The 25,853-nt window shown below is 42.9% G+C and overlaps 2 protein-coding genes across 4 annotated transcripts; both read right to left on the minus strand.

The window, feature by feature from the left end:
* Positions 1-1,273: 1,273 nt before the first annotated feature.
* On the minus strand, positions 1,274-12,281 carry MRPL23 (mitochondrial ribosomal protein L23). 3 transcript variants are annotated; one of them, XR_009933287.1, is made up of 6 exons: positions 12,244-12,281; positions 12,013-12,135; positions 11,302-11,384; positions 9,396-9,469; positions 3,811-3,996; positions 1,501-1,636 (listed from the first exon to the last, which is right to left on the minus strand). XR_009933287.1 is itself a non-coding variant. In XM_062494680.1 (5 exons), the coding sequence occupies exons 1-5, from the start codon at positions 12,267-12,269 to the stop codon at positions 1,472-1,474; spliced, it is 471 nt and encodes a 156-aa protein (XP_062350664.1). In that variant the 5' UTR covers positions 12,270-12,281; the 3' UTR covers positions 1,274-1,471. The 3 variants fall into 3 exon arrangements, 2 of the variants coding, with proteins under 2 accessions (XP_062350664.1, XP_062350665.1); XM_062494680.1 differs by lacking the exon at positions 3,811-3,996 and having other exon boundaries at positions 1,274-1,636; XM_062494681.1 differs by lacking the exons at positions 3,811-3,996; positions 12,013-12,135; positions 12,244-12,281 and adding an exon at positions 11,784-11,959 and having other exon boundaries at positions 1,274-1,636.
* A 2,117-nt stretch (positions 12,282-14,398) lies between these two features.
* TNNT3 (troponin T3, fast skeletal type) lies at positions 14,399-22,923 on the minus strand. The gene is made up of 8 exons (XM_062494240.1): positions 22,639-22,923; positions 21,689-21,805; positions 21,278-21,355; positions 20,911-21,024; positions 20,642-20,751; positions 19,717-19,807; positions 16,873-16,913; positions 14,399-14,447 (listed from the first exon to the last, which is right to left on the minus strand). Exons 1-8 carry the CDS (start codon positions 22,735-22,737, stop codon positions 14,399-14,401), a joined length of 699 nt encoding a protein of 232 aa, XP_062350224.1. The 5' UTR covers positions 22,738-22,923.
* Between the last annotated feature and the right edge of the window lie 2,930 nt (positions 22,924-25,853).

Genomic DNA, 25,853 nt, shown 5'->3' on the forward strand with positions numbered 1-25,853 from the left:
AGATCATACACGATCCCCCCTGGAAAGTGGACAAAGAAGGGGGTGTCAGCAACAAACCACAGAAGGAGGTGGACTGTCATGCACAAGGGAAGTAGCAGAGAGAAAGAGGTGACTAATGAACAGAAGGGGGTGCGTAAAATCCTACTTGGATTGACTCTCTGGAGAACAGCTGCTTCCTTGTAAACATCTTGCTAGCTGTCCAAACAAGAAGTTCAGACACAGAACAAGAAAGGAGAGCACCCGGGTAGAAGCGTTGAAGGCATAGGCCCATTCACTACCCTGCCAATTGCTCCAAGTGGCAGAATTCAAAAGCCAGGGAAACATTAGCTATGTGTTTAACCCTGTGTGTGCTGTGTTGTAGCAAACAGCCTCAAAATATCCTTCTCCATCTGTGAAGTCCTTCCTAGCCCTCCTTTTTTCCCCACTATTTCTGACACAACAGCAGAGCACATTACTTGACAAAGAGGAAATATCCTCATCAGAGCAAGGAGAAACAGCCACAGAGCCAAGAAATGAAAACAGTGAACGTGGCAGCCCAGAAGGCCTAGAAAAGTTCTGCCACTGCCCTGGCATCAGTCACTTGGAAGGAGTTACACCAGAAAAAGTAAAAAGAGTCTTTTTATTAGTCCTCAGCACACAACAGGCTACACTGGCAGAAGCATTTCTTTGCCAATACAACTGTGTCCACACAAAACACTTGCCAGCACTGCAAGGTAGTTGCGGAGAGGGGAAGGAATACCAGCACAACCGTGCCAGTAAGCATTCCTAAGGCAGGCTGCTCACAGAGGACAACTACCTGCACTGCACAACAGCAAGCAGAGATGTGCACCACCTTTGTCTGCTCCTTGATGCTTAAGGGGATCAAACACGTATGTGCCCAGTCACAAACCTGTCCTATAAACCCTGACCCCAAAATGCCATGTAACTGTTTCAAGACTACAATAAGATCACATACATTTCTCCAGGAAAGGACAGGTCACTGCCAGGAAGGCAACAGGATAGTAGGACATAATAAGTGACAATAAGGGAACCCTACATCCTGAGCATATAGTCCAGTTTTCTACACTTTCATGTCCACCTCTGGCTAACCTATCTTGACTTTTATACACTCTAGTCAATACACACTGCACGTATCCTAGGAAATTAAATACCCTATTTCTACTAAACGACCCACAGCAGCATGAAAAAGGTAATCACAATGACACTCTCATAGTCAGAATTGACAACAAGGAATTCCGTATTTTAGAAATAGTCCACAAGTTCACAGAAAAGACCTGGTGCAGTCAGATTTATTTTACCTTTTTATTTCTTCAGGGCCATTTTGTTGTAGGCATGCACAAACAGCCAGAAAAGAGACATGCTAGCAAGGGGTGCTCAAGAATAAACATTCAGTCATTACAAAAAAAGAAGAGCGCAAGTTGTGCTAATCAAAATCCCTCTGAGCCTAAAGAAAGGCAGCTGGCTTGTTGCATCAAAGTCCAAACCAATGAGGGACTCCACCTCGTTTGGGGTCACCTTCCTGCTTCTGCTTCTCTTTCTCCATAAATTTATCCCTGAAGTCATCGAAAGAGCGAGTTTCTGCGTCTTGTTCTTTCTCTGGAAATAGGTTGGGAAACTGAAAGGTTTTTCCTTGGCCCTAAAGAGAAAACAAATGGTCAGAGAGACATTCCAGACTTTCTGCAGTAGCTATGATCTTAGGGTGAAAGACCACCCTGAATTTTCAGCTACTGCAGAATTGTACCTCGTGACCTCCCAAAATCTCTTTCCACCCATGTCCCCAAGATACATGTCCCTTCTCCTCCAAAGCTAACTTTCAGCCTCTCCTCCTCTGTGGGCTACTTAAGATACTGACTTTTTTTTTTTTACAGATGAATTATCAGGAGATGGACATCTCTTCAAAGACTTTGAATCAGCTCAGAGATGTTGTGTGAGTCACACAGCAAAAGCAAGATGAGCAAAATATGTGATTTTGTTTAAGTAACACCACCAGGGAAATACACAGTGGAGCAGGCATTTATTACGTTAACACTCAAGATATGAGTAGTGGTTGTAGTTGTTTAGATCTCAGCTAAGGATAAGAGAGAGCAGTCCTAGCAGCTGTTATTGTAGGGTGTAATGTGTGAATACAGAATAACAGATATCAGAGGTCTCTTATCAACAGACATAAAGACTATAGTGTAAAACAATTACAGTGGAAACAATCTGTCTAATATATCACTAATGAGATTAAAGTGATTACATCTGCATCAGTCATCCTGCCTAACAGACAAGTCATTTCAGTGAAACATCATCAGCAGATCTATGTCTCCCACTTGGAAAATAAACATTTGCTTGGTCTCTGGTTTTTATCTAACAGCAGGAAACCATTTTTCTGTGGAAATGCACTATCCTATTAACATTACCTACTTATTTTTAGTGGTGTTTGCTCTAAGCATAATTTCATTAAACTCAATAGTATCAGCCCTTCATTCTGTATGGGACCTTGCATAATAAAACTCGTAACCCATAACCCTAAAATTACTCTCCAAAACACTTACAAACATTACCATGTATTAATGTCTTTGGCAGCATTCTGCATACAGAAATCTCAAGAAAAACATTTAACTGCTTCAGATGAAAACAGGTCAGTTTGGCTTTTTTTCATACCAGCCAGTCTTTAAATTTATGTATTAAATATAACCAAACAAGAGGCTCAGTTATGAAATGGTTCCACGAAGGACATGAAAGGAACCTTCCCCTGCATACCCACCCTGCATTTTGGGATCAGAAATATGACATAAATAAATCCAACTGAGGCATCACCATGTCCCTGACCCAGCTGAATGTGTGCTAGGTTTTATTTAATCATATACACTCAAGCTGGCAAATAACAGGTGTGAAAAAATCTAAACCTCATATGCTCTGGAGAGAAAAAAGCATGACTTATCCCAGATGAGATTATCCAGACTGGAATCTACAAAATACCAACTCTACCCAGCAATGCTCCAGTTGTTTTTGTAGTGCATACTTCTTGGGGGTTTCCTAAGAGCCTGACCATACTACAAAAACAAGGGAGCTGCTGTGTACATTGCTTTTTCCTTGATTCTAGCCTGGATAAGCTCAGCTGGAACATATCAGGGTTTTCCTTTCCATTGGTGTGCACTCTGGAGTTTCAGCTCTTTTGTATGTTTAAAATGCCAACAGGTAGCCTCATAATAGCTGTCTTTTAACAGGTAAAGCAGAGTTTTATTTCATGGCACAGAAACTGGCCTTACCAGGGTCCTTGAGCAACTCCAAAGCTTCAGCCTACTGAATCTCTTCCTGTAGTAGGATCAGCAACAAGCACCCTTGAGGCCAAGCGCTGCCCAGGATTTTAGCACACTGAAGCGTTTGAAAGGAATTTGCTAATATTACAAAAAATTGCTGGGTTTTAACTGCGCTGTGAGCAGGTCACTCAGCCCTGCAGTACCTACAGAACAGACAGGGCCCATACTGAAGACCTGTCTGCCCTGGAGGGGAAGCCATTTTAGTTAAACAAGTCAGAAAACAACTCAGGCTGACATGCTAGGCACACCACCTCCACTGAAACTCTGAGAACTATTTATATTGGTAACAGTGTAGTAAGGGACTGTTCTTGTTATGCAGCACTTTCCTTCTGGTATGCTTCCAGGACCAATGGATTTCCCTTATTGGTGAATGAAGGAAAGCTGTCCCTAAAGCATACTAACAACATCCATGGTAATTCACTAAGCATTGCAAAACAGTTATTATTTTTAAAAGAGGGAAGAAAACAAAAAAGATACACACAGAGACTAGCAAAACCAGACAAACCTTTAAGCTGTTTATCAAAGTGCACACAGTTCCCATTTCAAGGCTGGTGGAAGTCAAATATTGAGCTCAAAATGTCAATCTGTATCTGGAGTCTTTTAATAAATCAAAATCAGCACAGACAAGCTGGCTCTTTCCATCTCTTGTTTTGTGAGGAAATTCTGATTTTGGCTGGCAGCCAAGCATGATCTGAAACAGCCAAGACATTACACCCTGAGAGCTGAAGGTTGATAAATCTTAAGTAACAATACTCTGCAGTAATACTGCACTGCAAGGCTCTGGAGTGATGAAAGCTGTATGAAAAATAGCTGTTGTGCATGCTCAGTAGCTAGTTTTCAGATGAAGCCTGTATCTTGGGAATTTCAAAATTTCAAAAATACCAAGAGGCATCAACTTACATAAAGGATTGTGAGTCTGTCCAGGCATATTTACATTCAGTGTATTTTCCACATAATGCCAGAGGCTACTGAGGTTCAAGCTCATATGCCACCTCCTTAAAAAAAAAGCCTACCAAAGGAACAGAAGGATTGTCACTCCTTTACACAGTGCTGCTTTTTCTTAAAAGTTATTTAAAAAGTTTTTCCTTCTATACGGCAACCATCTGACAACCATATGATAAATGCATCCTCAGAATGACATCCTCTGGAATAAAGCAACCATTTTTACCAAGTTCATCAGGGTTTATCTGGTTTACAAACTGCTAGAACATGAAGTGCTGGCATATCCAACCAGAAAGCAAGATTCTGCCTTACTTGAAAACTTTGCATCTGTTCACAGTTTTACCTTTCACAAGCTATTTATCCCTTTAACAGCTGAACTACTGAAATTCTCATAAGCTGAAGTTACCTCTAAAAAGGCTAGAACTTGCTTCTGCTTTAGAACTTCTGCCCGCATCATTACTTTAGTTAGTAGAGAAAGAGGGAGAAGGTAATACCACCTTTCCACTCAACTCAGCTGTGCTAAAAGAAAATCCTGTAAAAAAGACAGACACTGGGAAAAAAGTAATTTTGCTCTGATAATTCAGTCTGTCATGGAACTGGGTGGTGCACTGACAGCAAAAGATCTTTTTCACCAAGGTGAAGTGATCCCCTGATACTCTGGAATTTGTCAGGGTAAGCTCCACCACCATGTGTTCACCTTGCTCTAAAGCAAAGCATTACAATACTATTAAAAAAAGAACAAAAAGCCCCAAACGAAGCAAGTCAGAGAGGTGGCATTGAACTCCTCAAAAAATAAATGCAACATGATGTTTTTACACATTGTTGTTCTCAGTTTGGGGTCTTCCCAGAGACCCTCCTTTTCCCTACAAATTCTATGGTTATGCACAAGTGAGATGTGTGGTCCCGTGTTCAGGGACCCATTAAATTTCTACTCCTGCTCAACTCTAATCGTCAATTCAGTATTACCCAAAAGTAAAAGTGAATTATATAAAATGTCTTTATGAGGATTCATTTGTTAAATGCTAATAACACCCTCCACGATAAAAAGTGACCTAAGCATCAAACATTTTTCCCTTTACATTTCAAGTCTTTGTCCCAAGAAAGGGTGAAAACACACCTTGTTCTCGGAGTCTGTCTAAGGAGTTATCACAGGAGTGGTACAAATTGCCTTCATGCATTTTAGTGAGAAGTTAAGTGACCATAATTAGGCCTATGGAGTCAAGTGCTGGCCTTTCCACTGCTGAGCTTCACATCAGAAAACTGCTGGAACGATTATCCAGCACAAATTCCCTTATACTTCTCTGACCTTTGAATCCCCTGAAAAGTTTAGAAATGATCAGCACAGATATCACTGTGCAGCAATGATGCAGCAAACATCAATCATGTAAACAACTCTAAGATCTTGTTATGTGGATAACTGAAGCACTTACTACTGTCCTTCAGAATTAACAGAAAAGTGATGTTTATTGTATCATTGCTACAAAAATGTTGGATTCCCAAAAGCATGGGATTCAGTCCAGCAGTAGCAACAAATGCAGCTAAGTTTAACAATCCAGTGCATTTGAACAATTGTCCTACTACTGCAGTGGTAACATCTGATGCTAAAATGTATGGCAAAACAGAACAAAAAGCAACTTCAAAAATCCACTCAAGAACGACACTGCATATGGATCATCCAAGTTTCCTCTGAATTCAAAAGACAACGGCTGTCACATCTGATGTGCAAATAGGTTAATTACTGTGAATGTACAGGATACTCTAAACAGGGGTTGAGGAGAAAGCATTTTGCAAAAACGTTCCCACTGGTGCCATAACTCAAGCAACTAAATAGGTGTTAGTCTTAATGCTGACAAGGTCAGACTCCTTTTTACAGCCATCTCCATTAGATTTTTCAAAACAGGTTTAATTAAAAATAGGTCTGGATTCCAGAGACTTGTCTACAGTTGTGCTCCCACGGGTACTAACACCTGTTAAGCTAAACCAGTGAGAACACTGAAGGAGGAGAAGGAGGGGATGTTGTTGTTTTTTTTTAATTTCCCTGATGTTAATGCAACTGCAAAGTTTCCCACTGGCCTTCTTTTCTTCTTTTTTTTTTCCTTTTCATTATAATAATTACAGCTGTATTGGAGTGAGGAGAAAGGCTGCTGCATTACCTTTATTTTATCTATTTGGCAAAGATATAAAACTTGGGTTTAATTTAAAAAATAGTGTAGAAAAGTAGCATTTGATACACAGGGACATAAGTCTCTAACTCAAACCTTTCTCACCACATTCCAAAAGGGGAAAAAAGGCAAGCTGGCTCTGGAATGGCACGATATTGTTGATCCACAGCCTTCTATGATTTGAAGTATTTTTTTAGTGTGAAAATATTATGCTTGGACAGATCATGTATTTGTCCAGTTACCGCCTGAGAATAAAGTAAACAGCTCTGAATCTCCAAGAAATAGTATTTGGAAAAGAAAGGACAACAATTCTTACATGTGGAACAGCTGGGGCACTAGTCTGACACCTAAGGGCATGTTGACTATGACTTCATACACCTTCCACCTTTGAGACACTTGCAGTAAGTCAATGGATGTGTGTTCTGCTGGGACACATAAGGTGATGCTTTATGAAGCAGGGAAACATAACTGCTCATGAGAATAAACTCAATTTCATTCAGGCAAACTGCACCACAGCTGCAGAGTCACACTGGAAAGAGCAATACTTCCACCTAGTGGGCAACAGAAAGATCAACCCAAGACCTTCCAAAAACACATCTATATTTTTCCAGTCATAAGCAGTTTTAACTTGAAACTGGATTAATGAGAGAAAACACAGCTGGTAAAAATGGTGGGAAAGCCCAGCTACTCTGACTCATGACAGATGCAAACTAATTCACATGAAAATAAGGATTTTACAGTGGTTTCCAAAGACTTTCCTAAATTAGGCAGATATTAACAATGGACTGCATGGGGCCTCTAATGGCCTGATCACACCATGAATGAGAATGAAGGCAAACCCTTTAGATTCAGAAATGACACTGGGTTTCTGGCTTCACCCACTGTTTCAAGCTGGTGTGAACACAGAGCTGGGAGGTCATTGTCTGAGACATCAGAGCTAGTGATGAAAAGCAACAAACAAAAGTAAAAAGAGTAAGGGGGAGGAATAAAGAAACCTAAATGTTAATGGAACTAACAAACCACAACAACAACAGGGGAAAAAAACGGACCAAAGAGACCAGGAATGAGGTGAGGAAAAAATACAGAGACCATGTTTCACTGGCAAGAGTTTAGTAAACTGTCAGGATTCCCTCCCTTGACATGAAAAACACCACCAACAAAACATGGGCCCCTGACCCTGTTCATGGAAGAGATGAAAAACATGGCATTTCCTAAGAACTTATTATGATAACTACAGCGTAAGGCAATAAGGAACTCCTGCTGTCCCATGTACTAAGAGATCTCAGCCCAGTGCAACAGGGCTCCATGCACTGCCCAGAAGACAAACTGGGAGGGTGGAGGAGCAACCAAACTACTCCTGTGCACCTGCCTCCAATACCAAGCTAGTTTAGGTAAATCTCCACACCTGGGCTGACCAGCCCTTAAAGCTATGGAAACCATTCTAGGTTGAGAGGCTGAATGTGAAACAAATGCACAAAGGCACTGCCTTAAATGTCTTGCTCCAACAGAGCAGCAGCATTCTGCCTCCCACTTCATCCCTGTGAGTATCTATGGGTTGCAGACCACCTCCTTCTCACATCAGCAGACATAGGACACAAGACTGCATTACAGTGAAATAAAATTTTAGAACTGACTATAGTTCACTAGAGGCCCATGTCCGCTTCAGTCTTGTTTCAAAAAGCAAGGAAGTCACTAGCAGGGGGCTGTGGCAATGGAAAGTGCCTGCAACCACCTACTAAAAGGAACAACACTCAGAGAATGCAACTTGTGAGATACAACATCATCAATCCAAGCATTCACTTCCTAACTGTACAGTCCTGCTCTCCATCAAACAAAAACCTAGCACAGACAATCCAGGAGGACGAATTTGCTCACCGAAGCAGTCTTCCTTGAAAAATGAATGTGCTTTTTAGCCGTAGTAATATAAAATTCTAACAGTTATGAGGTTGCCTTTAACCTCAGCAGAGTAAATCAAAGTTACTCCTCATCTTAATACAACTCTATTACTTTTTAGTAACACTGCACTTTATACTATTCTTTTAAATTAGGTAAGGGCTGTCTAAAAAAACACTCCATCTCACTTTTCTTTCTACTCCCCAGAAGCTGCTTAGAAAAAAACTTCTAAGTATATTTAAACTTTAAAATACTAAAAATCAGATTTCCCATTGTTTGTGCCTCTTGAGTTTGACCCCAAGTCCATATGAAGGTTTAGACAGTCCTTAAGATCACAGACTGCTCCCCCAACACTGAATCCTTGTCCCAAGACAGAGTAACAGTGATGTTGTGTTGCCAACTGCAATTTTGAGCTTATGGCTTTACAGCCATAAATACCATCCCTTTAATGTCATTTTGGTATGTGAAGGGGTCTTCTGTCACTGGTTGCACTTCTTTTTTGCATAGACAGGTAATCCCAACAGAAGTTTAAACTGTAATATGGTCCTGTTATGAAAGAAATTTACAAGAACATGAATCTCCTTTTCCACTGGGCAACCAATATATGTTTCAGAGCCTGGTTCAGCCACAAAGCAGGCTTGTTTAGACATGACTAAAGGCTCTCCAAGGAATAAGCCTTAGTCTTCTCTGAAATTCAAAGACCTTTAATAAGAAATTCCCTGCCCTCACAATATATTCTTTCACTTACTAGACATTTCAGCAATCAACCACACAAGTTGTGAACCTTCCAGCACACAGAGTACAGGGTCAGCATGAAACTCTCTGGCAAAGCAGCACCCTATGACATCAGTCCACAACCTACAGACAGACCTCAAACCAACACGGGACTCAAAAACTAACCACGTGTTTGAATTTGATCTTCAGACAAAGTCATTTAAATTTCATTACATTCTGGAACGTGCTAAAGAAACTGTCACTATTAGAGAATTGGCAGAAATATTCAGCCAACCAGAACAACTCACTGGCCATTACTTTCAGCTTGGCTGGTTAACAGTGCCTTCCTCCTTCCTCACAAGAATCCACGTTAACTCACCAGCTGTACATAGGCGACCTTGTAATCTGGCTTCTTCACTCTCTGATTCCTGTGATTCCTCTTGTTGTTTGCACCTGCAGAAATGAAGACAATCCCACCTTTTACTTCCCAGGACTTCTGAGTTCTTCAAAGCAAGGCCAAGCTGAAAGAGGGATTTGGCTCTCTCTGATTTACTGTTAAGAGGAATACTCTTCCTTCACTACCAGCACAGCACCACAATTATTAAAGTGTACTGAAACTGGTGGACACTGCTCTCCTCATTTAAAAGCAGGGAACCAAGGCATCACCAGCCTGCTGCCGTTGTGCCTTCACACACAAAGTCTGCAAAGAAGCAAGGAGAAAAGTCTCCCAAGCAGGCACCAGGGGTGGTGAACTGCCCTCCCAACATCCACAGCCTCAGGAAACCAAGGAAAAAATCACCACTAAATTGCCTTAAACTTGACATTTTTACTGTTCAGCTGATGAGCTGGCTCTACTGTTTATACACCAAGGTATTATATTCCACATCCAAACAAACTAAAGCACCTCAACCTCCTCCAGTTATGCTGGTCACAACTGAAGTGGGAAGTACAATTTAACCCCTTCATGTCAGGCAGACATTAAAGCTCCCAGATTATTAGGCATTCTAACTCTCTTTTATCCCTGACTATATACCATAACCTAAAATTAGCAGTGACAGACAAAATGGTTATAAGGACAAGCATGACTATTTCTCAGCACTGTTTGGAACTATATGTGTATGGTATTAATTCTGGTTTTCACATAAGTGTATTACAGATGATACTTCCAGGTTTTTTTCTTCCCAAGTTAAGAGTTTTACAACCTTATTTTGAAGCATTTTCTTTTATCCTCCATTTTTAACTACTACAGTTCTTTTTTTCCTATTCCTTTGAAAATCATCCTCAATCTTACTATTATAAACAGACAATTTCTTTAATAGAGTCACTACATGAAAAATAAAAAACCCAGCCATCAAAGATGTCCTAACCAAGTCACTCTCCACTCTATAATTACACTGCCTGGTAATCAAAAATGCAAATTAACACCAAAAATAAAAAAGAAAAATACTCCTGACTGCATCCAAACTGCAGTCAGAGAAGTTCTGGGGAAGGAAGCATTCATATGTAAAGGTGACATTACCTAAATTTATCTTATTTCAGTTAGAGATGAGTCCCTCTGCCTTCAAGTCAGAGCTCAGCATAAGTTAAACTAGAAATGTTCTTTCTTTTTCTCTTGGGTTTTTGGTGGGCATCTGGGTTTTTTTGTTGTTGTTGTTGTTGTTGTTTCTAGGAGTTGGACAGGGGAGAAACACCACAAGCGGAAACATGCAAGTCTGTAGCAGAAATCTGGTAACAACAGGTGATAAAAACCTGAAAGTTTGTCAAGACGTCTTTTTGACCTTAACTTCTGGTTCCACAGAGTTTTTCTTTGCTCTACAAACTTTGCCTTTGGTTAGACCATAACACCTCCTGAGTGTGCATGCAAGCTAATCTCACCTCATTTTTCAAATGAAGATTACTGCTGAATTTAAGTTAATTACTACTTGTATAAAAACACACGAAGCAGTTCCTTCTGAAGGGAGGTAACCACTGGTCTTCAAGGAGAAACAGTACCAACTACAAAAGCACAAGCTACATAACTGTCAGGATGATTAGCCTTTTTTAATTCAGATTTTTCTTCCTAGAGGGAAACTCACATCATAATTTAATCACAGCATTCAAATATGAAGTGGTGCTGTTCATTTGAAGGGATGAATAAACAGCTATGGAGACATCACCAGATAAGCACCTGGAACCACTGCAACCAAAGGCTGCTGGAATCTAACACACCTTTTGAAAGGTAAAAGTGTCCTGTGGCTGTGCAGGGATGCTGTATTCATCCCCCTGCATTACTCAGCTGCACTTACCATACTGTATCCTGGTCCTCACAGCAGCTACTGGTACATTGTATATTCTTTCAAGGTAATTCCTGATATCCAATTTTGTCATTCTAGGCAATGAAAAAACATTTTGGGAAAGAAAGAAAAAAAAAAAAGTAAATATTTAAACAAAATAAACTAGAGGCTAGTTGATACTGAAGAATAAATGTCTTCTTCTCGCTTTAACCAAGACAGATTTATGACATGAAAGTGTAAACACAACCTAGACTACACACTGCTACAGCGTTTTATGATCCGTGTTAAATACTTTATCCTCTGTAGCCTCAATATTCAAAATGCCAGGTATATTCTATGTTCATCAGGATTTCTCACTGCCCAACCTGAAATGCCTTTCTTTATTCTGAGTAGGAGCTGCTGATCTTACCAGAACCTTACCAGTCTTATGGGCTCTAATGCGTGCCAGCAAACTGGCCAGGCTGAAAGAATCCTGACAAATAACTGGATCCCACCTTGTTTACACTGGATCAAATTCATAAGCACTTCCTTCTTTCCAAGCCCGTCCCTGGGAAGGCTGAGCCTCAGTAACACCAGCGGAGAGGAGCCAGGCTGAGGTCATCATTAAATCAGTGTCCTCGCCGCTCTCTGCAAGGTCTGCCCGATGCAGAAGCCCCTTCCCTGCCGCGGCACTCGGCCCTGCCACCCCGCAGCCGACAAGCCCAGCTGCCCGGCCGGACTCACTCCATGGAGACGCGGAACTGCACGGTGTCCTCGGGCTGGGGCACGCCGGGCCGCACGGCCAGCATGAAGAAGTTGGGACGGAAGATCCGCAGCTGCGGGCCGCCCCTCTGGAACAGCGGGTACCTGCGGGGACACACCGCCGCTCACTGACCGACCGGCCGGCTCCCCACCCCGCTGCCCCGACCGTGCCCCACCGCACCCCATCCCTCCATCCCGCCCCGCTCGGCTCACACTGCCCTCCTGCCGCCCGCCGCCATGGCCGAGCCCCGCGGAAGTGGCGGGGCCAGAGCGGCTCCGGCGGGGCGGCGGCGGCGCCCCCTGCTGGCTTGGAGGTCCCGAGCAGCCGCGCCGCGCTGTGCCCTGCCCGGGTCTCCTCATGGAAGGAAAGACAAGGAACAACTTCCAGAGAGGGTCCGGCGGAACGTCACGGGGATGAGGAGGGGTCTGCAGCATCTCTCTTAGGAGAGACTGCGGGAGCTGAGCCTGTTTAGTCTGGAGAAGGGAAGACTCAGACGCGATCTCATTCTTGCGTACAGATAGCTCCGAGAGGACGGTGCCAGTCTCTTTCCAGTGCTGCCCAGCGCCAGGACAAGGAGCAATGGCCATCAACTGAAACACGGGAAGTTCCACCTCAACACGAGGAAGAACATCCTTACGCTGAGAGTGGCGGAGCACTGGACCAGGCTGGCCAAGGGAGAATGTAGAATCTCACTGCCTGGAGATACTGAAACCCACCTGGACACATTCCTGTGTCACCTGCTCTGGGTGACACTGCCTTAGCACGGGGCTCGGGCCCAACAACCTCCAGAGGTCCCTTCCAACCCTAACAGTTCTGTGATTACGTGAAACTCTCATCTCTGTGGGATGCTGCAGTGCTGTCTGCCTTTGCCACGGTCCTGTCCTGACTCTCCTGTACTCCACGCTGCTGAGACCCCGGCACACAAACAGGGCTGTTGGGTCGGCTCCAGAGGAGATGCTGGGAGGGCTGGGACACCTCCTTTGTGAGGACAGGCAGAGAGCTGGGGTTGTGCAGTCAGGGAAAGATCTGTGGAGACCTAATAGTGACCTTTCAGTATGTAAGGGGGCTTGTAAGAAAGGCAGAGACTTCTTACCAAGGTATCCCGTGTCAGGACAAGGGGCAACTGTTTTAAACTGAGAGAAGACAGGTTTAGATTAGGTGTTGGGATTAAGTTCTTCACTGGGAGGGTGGTGACGCACTGGAACAGGTTGCCCAGAGAGGCTGTGGATGTCCCATCCCTGGCAGTGTTCAAGTCCAGGTTGGATGGGGTTATGAGAAACCTAGTCTAATGAGAGGTGTTCCTACCCATGGCAGGGGAGTTGGAGCTGTATGATCTTTCAGGCCTCTTCTCATCTAAACCACTCACGACTCCATAACACCTCAGCACATGCCAACAGAGAGACAGAGTGGGCACACAGGCACCAGAAACAGAAGTGTGGAAACATGGGAGAGACTCTGATGGACTTCCCTCCACCAGGGCAGTTTAAGGGTTGGCAAAGACAAGAGGGCCTACAGAACAGCTCACACCTCAAATTTAGTAACAGTCACTCATGTTTTGACATCTACATTGAATTAACCAAGTAATTCACGCTTCAGTACTGGACTTTAATATTGTATGCAGGTTAACAGCTTCAATAAATATTGTAATGTCACATTTGAATAAATCATTCTCTATTGCACTTGTCTGTATTTAATAAAAGCTATGTGCTGAAAACTACCACTTCTGGAGATTTGTTCCTTTATTCCCCATTCTTTGACTCACTTCATCACTCAAATTTTGAAGTCAATTTCAACTACATTTGGCAGCCAGAGTGTGAGCTCCCTGAGAACAGTCTCCTCTTAGTATCTGCCTGTATGAGGGCTTAAAACAGGCCCCCAATCCCGAGTCTTTGCTGATCATATTGAGCCTATTCCCTCTTGTAGAGGCAGACCAAAGGATATTAAGTAAGGGTTTGGACCAACTCCCAAATCCTTGGAAAATGCAAAGGCATTAAACAAAATACAAAACACCATTCCAGAGGGCTGTCATTGGAGTAGGTACTGGTTGTGCTTTATTTACAAAATCCAGAGATTTGTACACAGCAATCTACAGGACAGCATAGGGCTGGTATCAGGAGGATAAGGGACATGCTCAGCAGGAATTGAAGATGCCAGCAAGGAGTCATCCCAGTTCCATAGGGAACCTGCTTCCCCTTGCCTGAGGAAGCCACCAGACCCCTCCAGGAAGAAAAGCAGCAGCAATAGTCAACGCAGGCTGATGTGATTTTTGTTATCATTGAGGCATGAGAACACAAGTGATTGGTGAAGGAGGAAAGAGGAGACCTGCAGGGGTTCAGCACGCCACTAAAGGCCCTCCTGCCTGGTTCTTTACTTCCAGCGCCCACCAACCTTGCCCTTGGCTCCTGCCTTCTTGCTGCTACAATGCAAAAGGAAAGAAAACATATCAGCATGATGGAAGCAGTGGGGCTCTCTGGCCACTCTGCATTTCTGACTCTCAGATTAGGTTTCAGATGCTTTCACTTCTCGGGCACACCTGCCATTGACCACATCCTGAGAAAAATACTGTTGATATTGTGGAAAAAGATTCCTCCTGGGGCTCTTAGTGTGAAAGGCAGGATATGCATGCCTGAAAGAGATGGACCCTTCTAGACTCCTGGATTATCAGGGGAGAAATCTAAGTGGTCTCCAAATTAAGTGATAGGTCTATGCAGCCACAGACTTGATATTTTCTGAATACAAATCTGCTGTGCTCTAGATTTTAGGATTTAGAGCTCTATCAAGAGAAATTTGCTCAGTATGAAAGAGCAAATTCCCAGATGCTCCATTCAGTAGTGGAGACAAAAAGCTGACTACTAATTTAAATACAGCTAAGAAGTGCTTTGCTCTAGCAAAGGCAGAGTGGCTATTTATATCATGAGAGCAAGAGCCTCCAAAACAATCCAAACAACTTTTTAGGCTTGCTCTCATATCAGTATCCTTGTCTTGCTCATCGTGTGTGGGAGCAGTCCAGCTACTCTCTCCACTCAAAGCACCTGAGGCAAATTTTCTCCGAGAGTTTTTGCACACAGAAGGGCAATCCTACATGCAAGCTACTTACCTTCTGCCTGAGAAGCCTGACTTCAGAATGGAGCTAGGCAGGAAGTTAGTTGAGTTAGATTCTGCACTAGTTCCCATTAGCAGCACCTTGGTTTGTGGGGCTCAGCACACCCCCAAACCCTTCCATCTCACACACACAGTGATGAGGCTGCTTCTTGAACCAAAGCACGTGCAAAGTGGGGGCAGGTCTTTGACATGGCAGAGTGTGGGGTTGGGGACCAAGCACAAGGAGGTGGGGCCTTGTTGACAACAGAACCTTTCTTCAGAACCACTCCAGCAAGAAGAAAAACATGGGGACATCACATCTGGGGAGATTTTTGTTGTGCTGCCCCATGGATTGGTTCAAGAGCAGCAGCCATATTTACAGAAGGATGTAGCACGGTGACAGAGACACACACACAAAGTGGATACTTTACCTTTGACCAAGATAGACTTGGTCTATTTGAAAAAATTGATGTTTTACTTAAAAGAGAGCATGCACTTTCTGTTTATCTTAAATTAAGCTCTATGTCCCTTTTGCCAGCCTTGCTGAAGGTTTAAAACCCAGTGTAGGAACTGCATAGCTCCTCAAACAGAGTCCCTATATGTCCACAAGCACCTGTGATGTTTGATGTTACATTTAACCTTTACAGTGTGCTTAAGGAGATTTAATAAAGTCTGAAGCAAAAGACTCATTTGATCCTCATATAACACACTGGCAGGCACTGCTGTGGAATGATAGTGTCTAGCATGGATAGAAATTTAAGCACACAGAAATCTCATTAGCTCTGGGCTCAGTGCAACCTTTCCAAATGATGTCCTGAGAGCGCATCGTGTCTTTTGGGGGAACAAGCAGGCAGTGGCCTGTTGTGGGTGGTGTGGAAACACCCCACAAGAGCAGGAACGCCCAGACAAACCATGGCATCCTTCTGCAGCTGCACATTCTGCTGAGGTTCATCAGCCTACAGCTCTGTACAGAAAATACCACGGGAAGGTCAAGCCTTGTGATTGGCATTACAGACAACCACACCCCCAGTATTACATTCCTTTGATAAGTCAGGGTGTCTTGGGGAAGTGGGAAGGCTGTAACTGGTCACTCCTATCATCCAAAGACCACTGCTTCATTCCTGGCATGACTTTGCTAAAAAGATAGAGACACAGGGAGAAGAGGAAACCCACCACTGGAGAGCTCTCCTCCCTTTCTGCCCTGCAGGTACTTCTCTGTGAGTGTTAGTTTTCTGCATGTTCTAACCCCCAAGCAGTGTCTACCCCTAGTATCTTGTAAATCTATTAAAAATATACAGAAGGATATTAGACTCAAAAAAGTAATGAAATAGCCTTCTGGTGAAAGAAAGTGGGAGAGAGATGATGAGTGAAAACAACAGCAGTAATCCCATTATGTTAGTCTTGTTACACACCATTCTTCATAATTCTAACAACCACTTGTTTATCCTTCATAAACAAGGGCTGTATTCCCTCAAGTATTCAAAGCACCTCATTCAGGTGTTTGAAAAACCCAGCAATAAGCAGAGGAAATTTTTGAAGGTATGGTGTGAAGAAACATGATTTTTTTCTTCTTGTTAGGTGTTACATTCACTTCAGTTTCTCCTTCATTTTCTCCATGTGAGGCAGGATGGGAGTGGCCCTTCCATCTCTAGCCTCATTTCATTGCAACAAGAAAATGTCAGTGAGGAGGCTGAAGTGACACATTTGAACACTGAAGATATCCCCAAGCCAGGAGCTAGGAAGGGGATATAAATACTTACTGCTTCTGGGCCTGATCGATCCGGTTTCTGAGGGTGACAATCTGCAAACAACATACATGACCAGGGTTTTTAGAGACAAAGAAACCTTATTCCCTCAAGGAGAGGACAATTTTACCTGCTGAAGTGCTCGAAACAGGTGCCTGTAGTAGGAATTAATACTTCCTTTGAAATAAAAGCTCACCCATGGTTGAAGGGCAGAAATGCTACTTCTTGGCAATAAATCTGCAAACCACCTTCATATGTCAAGGGGCAGAAGAGCTAGAATTTTATAACCCTAACTAGAAGTGTTTCTGCATATTGAAATTAATCTCCTATGAACTCATATGTCAAACTGCAGGCAGCTGAACTGGAATGAATGTCACCTTTGCCACCTGGGAAGCACTTGGATGGCTCCATCACCTGCATGTTTCAATCTCATCTTCCCACTCTTCCCTTAGTCCTTTACATCGGTTGTTTTTGCAAACCCAAAGATCTTCAGTGGTCTTTGGGACATCAAGAATGGAAGATGGGTATCACATTCTGCTGGACTACCTTTTGCTGGCTGGCAGAGCAGGAGGTGAGGAGCGTGCAGCACTCACCACTTTCCCAGCTACTCATTTAATAAGAGAAGATGGCCTGATGCATAGGAAAGCAAACACCTACCTTGCATGTGATAAACACCTTATAGCCTGACTTAGTAACTGAGTTTGGTCTGTAGGCCTGGATTCTTTACTGAAATCCTGGGACTCATGAACTGGAAAAGCCTAAAAGACATTAGGGTGTGATAGAGAGCCCTCTTTTGCCCCTTCATCTGCTCATTTTAAACTGAGTCAGAGTTCAACTTAGTTTTCCTGGACTGAAGAAATGCCCTCGCCAAGAGGCAAGTTTTGATTTTGACACAATTCAAAATTCTGCACTGGCTCTACCGGTCCAAGAACTGATGACCCAAATTTTGAATATTTAAAGTCGCACTTGACATTCTCAGTGTGCATAAAAAGAAAAACAAAAGTACATTCCAGTTGCCCCAAGAACTGGTTATTCCTGACTCATATATTTCCATGGCAAACAGAAAAAATACGAGACTGAAATGTTACTGGGAACAGGACAACACAAGCAAGGAAAGATCAACAGATCACTTGCTTTTGTACTTACTTGTGGAAGTTTTAGTATTTAAAGTGCTATTTTCCAGCCAAGTATTTTCCCCAAGTGTTGAGGAGAACCAGTTGTCTTTAGTTTGACCCAAGCACTTAAGACTTACCTTCAGTCATAACCTTATGACCGTGACTATGACACCCACTCTCCAATGAAGCACTAAAGAGCAACAGACACCAGAGCTAAACAATGTCTCTGCTTCTGTGTGTCCCACTTCCTTCCTTTGTCTCTCCCTTGTATCCTTGCTTGTGTCCCCTTCATTCTCTTTCCTATTTTCACTTACCTTTCTCATCATTTTTTTCCTGCTGTCATCCTTTTTCCATCCACTTTCCCTCTCCCATGTTAGCTGTGCATTTTCCTTCTGTTTTGCTCATTCTTTGTACTTTGTCTTGTTGCTTTCCATCAGCAGGCACCCACCTCTGTTTATGCAGAGGTCTCATTACCATAGCTTGTACCCTCTCTGGCACTGACTTATTTCCTGTTTTTCCCACTTGACCTATTATCCTTAAGCTAGCCTGGTCCAATATTTTGGACCTAGAAAACTGTGTGCCACAAGGTGAAGTTTTCCAAACCCCATATATATATATTCTCTATATACTGCAGTCCAAGCTATCACACCTCTATCCCTAAGCTTCTGCATGTATTCCAGGTGCATCAGGGTGATGCCCCCATGCACACAGTACCTGGTTTTGGATAGGAAATTATTTTAGGATGCTCTCAATAGGCTGCATGCTCAGTTCTTTAACCAAATCCCTGTTGCCCTCTTGACTCTTTTTCTAAATGAGCACTTTCTATGTTTTCAAAGAATGGAAAGGGAGAGAAAAAGGAAGTGAATGGAGGGACACAAGATCCATTTTTCTCTTTTCTCTCTGCACTTGGAGCCAAGTGCCAGCTCCCATCTGGCGCCTGGCTCTGACCATGCGGCAGGCTCATGCATTTGGTAGCCTTTGCTGCTGCTGTTACACAGGCAAGTTCATTGTACTTACAACTTGGAAAGCTCCTGCAGCCTGCAACGCATTGTTAAAATCTAAGAGAGATTGAGATAGTTACATTGGTGTTGCTCACTGCCTGTCAGCATGTGTCTGTGTGACTGGGAATTAAAAGGAGAGTGAGACAGAGAGATCCACTGGATTTCTCAGCCACTGAAATCTAGTGTGGGTGAGTGCTGCCCTTTCCAGTGATTGTGTGAAGGAGACATGTCCACTTTCTGTTACCATATGACACTTCAGTCAGGTGCTCCTGTCTGGAGACAGTTTTCAGTGACTCCAGAGAGCTTAGTCCACAGGTAATCTGTCTGGGATGGAATAAAACTTACAACGTTCAAGTTTGAAATCAAAGATGGATCTGAAAGTATTACTTTGCAATGGAGTTGTGTGAACTGAGAGTAACTGAATTTTCAGGCCACAGTTACCTATACAAGACATGAATGAACAATGTTTCAGGAGAGGGCAGGATGTCCATTTTTCATTGGGATTGTCTTTCCATGGGGCACTGAAAACCTTAGAAGTGATATATTCAATTTTAGCCTAAAATATGAAATCCGGTTCAAGTATGTATGTTAGGGGAATGCAGTTCCAAGCATTTTGCTGCATAAATATTCCAAAGGGTCATTGGAGACCCAAATAATGTCACAACATGACTTTTGCCAGAGGGATCAGAGAGATTTTTACATCTTAGACCCAGTGCCATTAGCAAAATGGCCTCTCAACTCACCTCATATTTTTTCCTCTTGATCTGCTCTGTAAAGTCATACTTTTCAGTCTCCAGCTGATATAACCAGTCCCACAGCTCCTTAGCTTTGTCCCTGTATGTTTATGGAGAAAGGAAGATGGAAGAAACACGTGACATCACATATCTTCCATGGGTTTCCCACCACTAATAATGAATTTTAATTAATGCCATTCACACATCTTCCTGTAAAACCCTCTCTTGTTCTCTTAAAGCTATTCACCATTTTCAAGGTCACATTTTTCTTGCCTTCTCACCTTCAAATCTTTTAGACTTGCAATCTTGCATGTGTCATACATTAATATAATTCCTCTAATTTTCCCCTAACTGTTAATGAAAGATAAGACTGCAGAGGAATCAGACATGAAGGAAGGAGGGCTCTGAAGGTCACCCAGATAAGCAGTGCAGTTGCTGTTGTGCAATCTCATCTGTGTCAAGGCTGAGGTGAGCCAACCTCATCTTTCAATCATGTAAATGTGTAAACTCCAACATGTGCGGTCCAGACTATCATCTAATGACTGCTCTGCACCAGACAACTTAGCTCCCAAACCTCCAGCCTTCATGGAGATCCTATTCATACCTCTGCAGCATTAACACTTCCCTGGGAATGCTGCAGATACCAGTCTGTAGGCTTGTTCAGCCAATCCCAGACCTAGTCCAGTAAGCAACTAAACCTAATTAGCAGGACGGGCTAACAGAGCTATGCCAGGAGCCCAGACAGAGGGCTACCAAACCATTTCAACACTTCCTCCTTTCTCCAGGTTAAGCAATGGCACAACTTAAGTGTGTCCCATGATGAATTTCAAGGAAGGACCCCTCCTCTGCCTCATTTTATCACCAGAAAAGACTCCAGGACAGTAAGACCAAATATCAGTGGATTATATTCCATAAATTAGGATAAACATGTTACCTCAGCTTGTCTTCATTAAGGTGGTCAATGTTCAGGGGCTTGCGCCTCTCTGCCAGGACCTTCTTCTTTGTCTCTCTAGCTGTTTGCTTCTTTCCTCTCTTCTGGTCAGCCTATTTTCAGAATATCAATTAACATCAGACTGCAGAAATTAAGTCTGAATTAAACAATTTCAACATTGGGCCATTTTCTCAACTTCTAATGAAGACTGCTCCCAGTCAACTTAATGGTCTAAAGTTTTTGTATTTCTTTCATCAATCCACGATTTTTACCTTAGCCAGGTAACTGCTGTATGTTGCACCCATGGAGGACAGAGCCTTCTTCTTCTTCAGATCATCCTCAGCTTTTCTCTTGGCATCTTCTTCCTCTCTCCGTGCCTTTTCCTCCTGTGGAGTGCAACATACAAAACCAGTTACTCTAGGACAGAATCCCAGCTTCCCCAGCAGCCAGGGTCAGTGCAGGGAATGTGAGCAGAGAAGTACATTGAGGAGAACGAGCAACTCCTGTATTCTGCCCTTGTTTTAAGAGCGTGGCCATTTTGTCTCTGGACTGAAGCAGGCAGAATCTGTAGGTTTTTTTGTCTCTAGAGATCTCGGCAGTTTGATGCAGAGACAGGAAGAGGGGAGCAAAGACACTTACCGCAAGTCTTGCCTGACGCTCCTTCTCCTTCTCAGCCCGGATTCTCTGCTGCTCTGCTCTTTCAGCTCTGCGCTTCTCCTGCAGGAGATCATCATCATCATCACTGGATCATTATCATGGCTTTACCTGCCTCCACTGTCACACCCCACTACCAAGAGCTTTGCTTCATTGAGTGGAAACCACCTTCTCTCTTTCTAGAATATGCAGAAGGGGCTCTTGTACAATTCTCAGATATAAAACAAGGGGCTAAGAGAGGGGACACACGAGAGGAGAAGCCATTTGATGATGGCTTGAACAGTCACTTCTGTACATGAAAGCACAGCTTTCTGTCAAAGTCTGACAGCAGTTTCAGCTTCTCATCTACACATGATCTCTCAGTCTAGTACAGGGAATTGGAGTACAAGGACTCACAATCCTCTCCTTGAGGGCAACCAGCTCTTCCTCTTCCTTTCTTCGGGCTTCAAAGTGGCTGTCAATCAAGGCCTGCAGTTCAATCAGGTCTTTGTTCTGCCTTTTCTTTTGGATGTCCTAGAAAAGCAGGAAAACGCATTAAGTCCATATTGCTCTAGTATTATGGCCTGGACATTCCCAGCACCCTGCATACACAGAGAAACAAAAGTAAGAAGTGTTTGTAGATTTCCATGGAAATCTGTGGAATAACTTAATGGCTACTGGTTCATTCAGACACTCATTCATGCAACAGTCAGGAGCACAAAAGTGTAAAGAATCCAACTCTCCCATTTCCCTGCACCATCTTTTATCCCTGACTGTGCTTACACACCTATCTTTGTATATACTCAGCTGCCTCCTCTTGGTTTTGTAATACAAATCTTGCCTAGAAAATATTCCTACATTTTGGGCACAGCAAATATTTCTGTGGAGGTTTTCAACACCAGGGTTTCCTTCAGTTTTCTAGAAACTTTCTAGGAAGGTGTTTGGATCTCAACTTATTATTGTAATTTTAGCTAGTGTTTGTCAGCAACAGATAAGAGCCTGCACCTTTCAAGCCATTTGCAACAATGGGACAGAGGATCTGAGGTACCTAAAACAATTACTTTCTCCTCCTTATAATGGCTCCAAAGATTCAAGGAGATAAACAAAAACAAAAAATAAACAAAAACAACAAACAAAAAAAGATATAAATACATGACTTTAGCTTAGTCATATGATCAGCGAATGCATTCAGACAGTTTCAGGGAGCAGAGAGTAGCCTTTTGCTGAAATCAAATGGCAAATCAACCATACTTTTGTGTTTGCCTTTACCCTCAGCAATATCCAATACAGAAGGAGTTATGTAGGTTTGCATTCATGTCTATTATCAGGTACAAAGGACAAACACAGCCAGTCTCAGGAATACTTACATCAAAATCTACTTTCTCACCCTCTGGTATTTTAGGAGCAGTTAGTCTGCAGAGAGTCAAAAACAAAACAAAAAGAAAATAAATATAAAATATTTTCATGTTAAAGAGTATACAGCTTTTTTAATAGCCCATCCTGCCCTGCCCTCAGGAACCATGCTGACAAGGAGGAATGCTTTTGGACATAGGGAGGGGTGAAAGAGCACATCAGTGGAAAATTACTCCAGAAAGGTCCCAAGGACCAGTGTCCTTCCTGGAAGGTGGTGCAAGGCAGGGAGTTACCCCTAAAACCCCTCTGAATTCCCAATGCATATGGTCATTCCCTACCACCTGGAAAGATGTTGGTGTGTGAGTCTGCCTGTGCAGGGCTGTACACTCTGTCCTGGGCAGAGTGGGAAGGGAAGGCGCTGGCTGGGACCCAGAGCAGCAGGTCCATAGGAAACCTTAGTAAAGCTCAACTCAGCCCGGCCCAACATCTGCCACCCTTCTGCATCTGTCAACTGTCTTCAATCCTGGATGGAGAGGGCAGTTTCCCAGCCATGGCCTCTCACAGAGGATTACTGTGGAGCTGCCGACATTTCAGGGTACTGTGAGACCTCTGCATCTCATACAGCCCATGAATTCTCTGACTCTACCAGGAACCGGTTGTAAGGCCCAATCCAATAACTGCTGTAAGGCATCCTCTGAAGGCAGCAGGTATCCTGGAAAGGCGTGCAGGGACAAACGGATGCTGTGTGAGGGAGAGGTGGATAAAGGCTTCTAGTGGCCTTTTGCCTAATAGAGAACGGAAGGGCTTCTGCTAGATCAGGAAAATGATCCTGGGGCTTTGAAACCCTGGCTATCATACTTACTTAATTCTGGGCTTCTCCTCTGTATTTGGAAGGATGTAGGAAAACAGGAAGGGAAAAAGAGGAAGAAAGTTAAAACAACGGAGATCACACCAGCTGCTAAAGCAAAAGGAGGGAAATTTAATCTTAGGGGCAACATACAGAGAAACTGGTTAGATCTCAAGCAGTTCCAAAAGAAATACACACACTCACACACCCCTTTTGCTAGGAGTGAATCTGTTTTTACCCTCTAAACAGAATTTGTCAGAAAAGAATCAAGAGACTTTATAAAACTCCCAAACATACCATCTGGAAAGCAGTGGTTTTGTGTAAATGCAAAATTATTCTTCTCAAACCATCCTGACCCAAAGCTCTAAGGAGGCCAGCTGGGCTGGAGGGTAGGAGAAAATGATGCCTTTTTCACTCAGCGCCTTTTTTGTTAACATTAACTCGAATTCACAATATCATATCTCAGTGATAGCCAGGCTTCAACAGCTTTATTCAAATGCCTCACATGGAGAACCAGAGGGGAAAACCCTTTTGACACACGTTCACTCCAAGTTCATTGGCTTCCAGGACATCTTAGGGCATGTGTCCCTGAGATACCTCGGTGCCATGGGGAAGATGCTTATTCTTCTGCACTGTGTGGTGCTCCTCAAACCCAGCTTGGAAAGGCCATCCTCTCTTAGCAAGCATCCTCACCTGCTGAGGTACATGCAAAATTCCCATGGACATTAATGGGAATGATCTTTTCATCTCCAGGAGAGGCATAATGCCCTGACAGGCAGGCTAAACCATCTCCGTGACTGCCAGCCTGGGCCTTCTGGCAGTGAGAATTGTTCCTTTGCAACAAGTGACCTTTCCCTGGCTCTCAGACATGTGCTGGTCTTGAGAGTTACCCACTTAATATTTGTGTCTGTGGTCAACTCCCCTCCCTGCTTTCTTTTCAAACTTTAGTCAGTAACTCCAGCATAATGCCAGCATGTTCAGCGCTGTTACTCTCACAAACAGAAATAAATTAAACCTATGTGTTTATTCTGGCCCATTCTCTCAGAGAGCCAGGCTGACTTTCATAACCACGCACTACATTTGAACTTTAAGGGATGTTGATGGATTCTGTGGTACAAGATCCTCCCTGTGTTGGCTCAGTGGGAGGAAGTGAGGTAAAAAACTCAGAGCCTGCTGAATCTGGTGAAAAAAAAATTAAAGTAAAAGTAAAAATAACCATTTCAGTAGCAGGTGCATGAACCCTGTTATTAATATCATAATACAGAAAGATATTATATTTTTTCAAATGCTTATTTGCAACCAGCAGTTTGGGGACTGATGGTGGAAATTTGGAATAGCGAACAAAAAAAAAATTAGGAAAACGAAAATGAAATATTATAAGAGGGGGAAATAGCAAAAAAACACTGGAAAAATTTATTGAGGCAATCAGATGTAAGGGTGTTGGATAACAAAAAATTGAGAGGGTGATTGGAAATGGATTATTGAGATATTCAGGAGAAAAGACGTGAGAGATGTATCAAGAAATCAGAAACCAACATCTCCTTTTTTTTTTACTCTTTCTCATACAAATTTCATTAATTACATTTTAAGGAGTAGGCTTTCCTCGCTTACTGCAAGAACACTGCCTGCCAAAACATATCTCAGTTGAGGCCTCTAGATGCCAGAGCAATGCTAAGAAAATAAACAGCATGTAATTGCTAATGTGTTTTAGACTGCTGCACTATAAATGGAAGTCCCAAATCAGTCCTGAAGAAAAATACCATTAGCCAACAGCGTGCTTTTGTATTCCTCCACTTATTTTTTTAATTTGTTTTGCTTTGCATATAGCCAGTGAGCTTCTTAACATGCTGGCTAAATTGCCTTTTACCTGGAGAGAGGAAAAGTAATCATAATTAACCAGTTTATCAGGTATGTTATTCACACAGAATTCCCTTCCTTCATGACATACCCAAATAATTTTCACAGACATTCCTGTTCGGCTTAAAGCTGCCAGTTAGTAACACGTCAAAGAGAGGGGAGGAAAAAAAGAGTAGATGGGAAATGTCTGGTTTGTTTGTTGACCTTGGTTGCCAGGATCGACACCTGTCTGTTAAGAACTGTGTGAATTTGGTTTCAGCTGCCACCAAATCAGCACTCCAACAAACAATTGTAAAAACAAAAAAAATAAGGTTAGTTGTTCTTGAAATAAGAAATTATCATTAGAATTCTTAAAGGTACCTGCAGAAAACCAGAAAAGGGGGCATTTTATTAAAAATTAAACAGTAAAAAATATCTGTCCTCTGCAGTGTGTGACCCAGCCTTTGTCCATACTGTATGAATCAAAAGCAGTCCAGGGATGGGGATTTATTTCGAAATGCCCCTTCTTTCAAGACACCAAGTCAA

The sequence above is a fragment of the Cinclus cinclus genome, chromosome 6 (assembly GCF_963662255.1).
Source record: "Cinclus cinclus chromosome 6, bCinCin1.1, whole genome shotgun sequence".
Classification (NCBI taxonomy): domain Eukaryota; kingdom Metazoa; phylum Chordata; class Aves; order Passeriformes; family Cinclidae; genus Cinclus; species Cinclus cinclus.

Coding starts and splice junctions, on each gene's coding strand:
- MRPL23 (XM_062494680.1), bottom strand. CDS start 12,269: ATGGCGGCGGGCGGCAGGAGGGCAGT. Junction 12,136..12,243: donor GCGGGCGGCAGGAGGGCAGT/GTGAGCCGAGCG, acceptor GTGTCCCCGCAG/GTACCCGCTGTTCCAGAGGG. Junction 11,385..12,012: donor CAGTTCCGCGTCTCCATGGA/GTGAGTCCGGCC, acceptor TTCATTGCCTAG/AATGACAAAATTGGATATCA.
- TNNT3 (XM_062494240.1), bottom strand. CDS start 22,737: ATGAAAATATTTTATATTTATTTTCTTTTTGTTTTGTTTTTGACTCTC. Junction 21,356..21,688: donor TTGCCCTCAAGGAGAGGATT/GTGAGTCCTTGT, acceptor GATCTCCTGCAG/GAGAAGCGCAGAGCTGAAAG. Junction 20,752..20,910: donor ACAGCAGTTACCTGGCTAAG/GTAAAAATCGTG, acceptor TTCTGAAAATAG/GCTGACCAGAAGAGAGGAAA.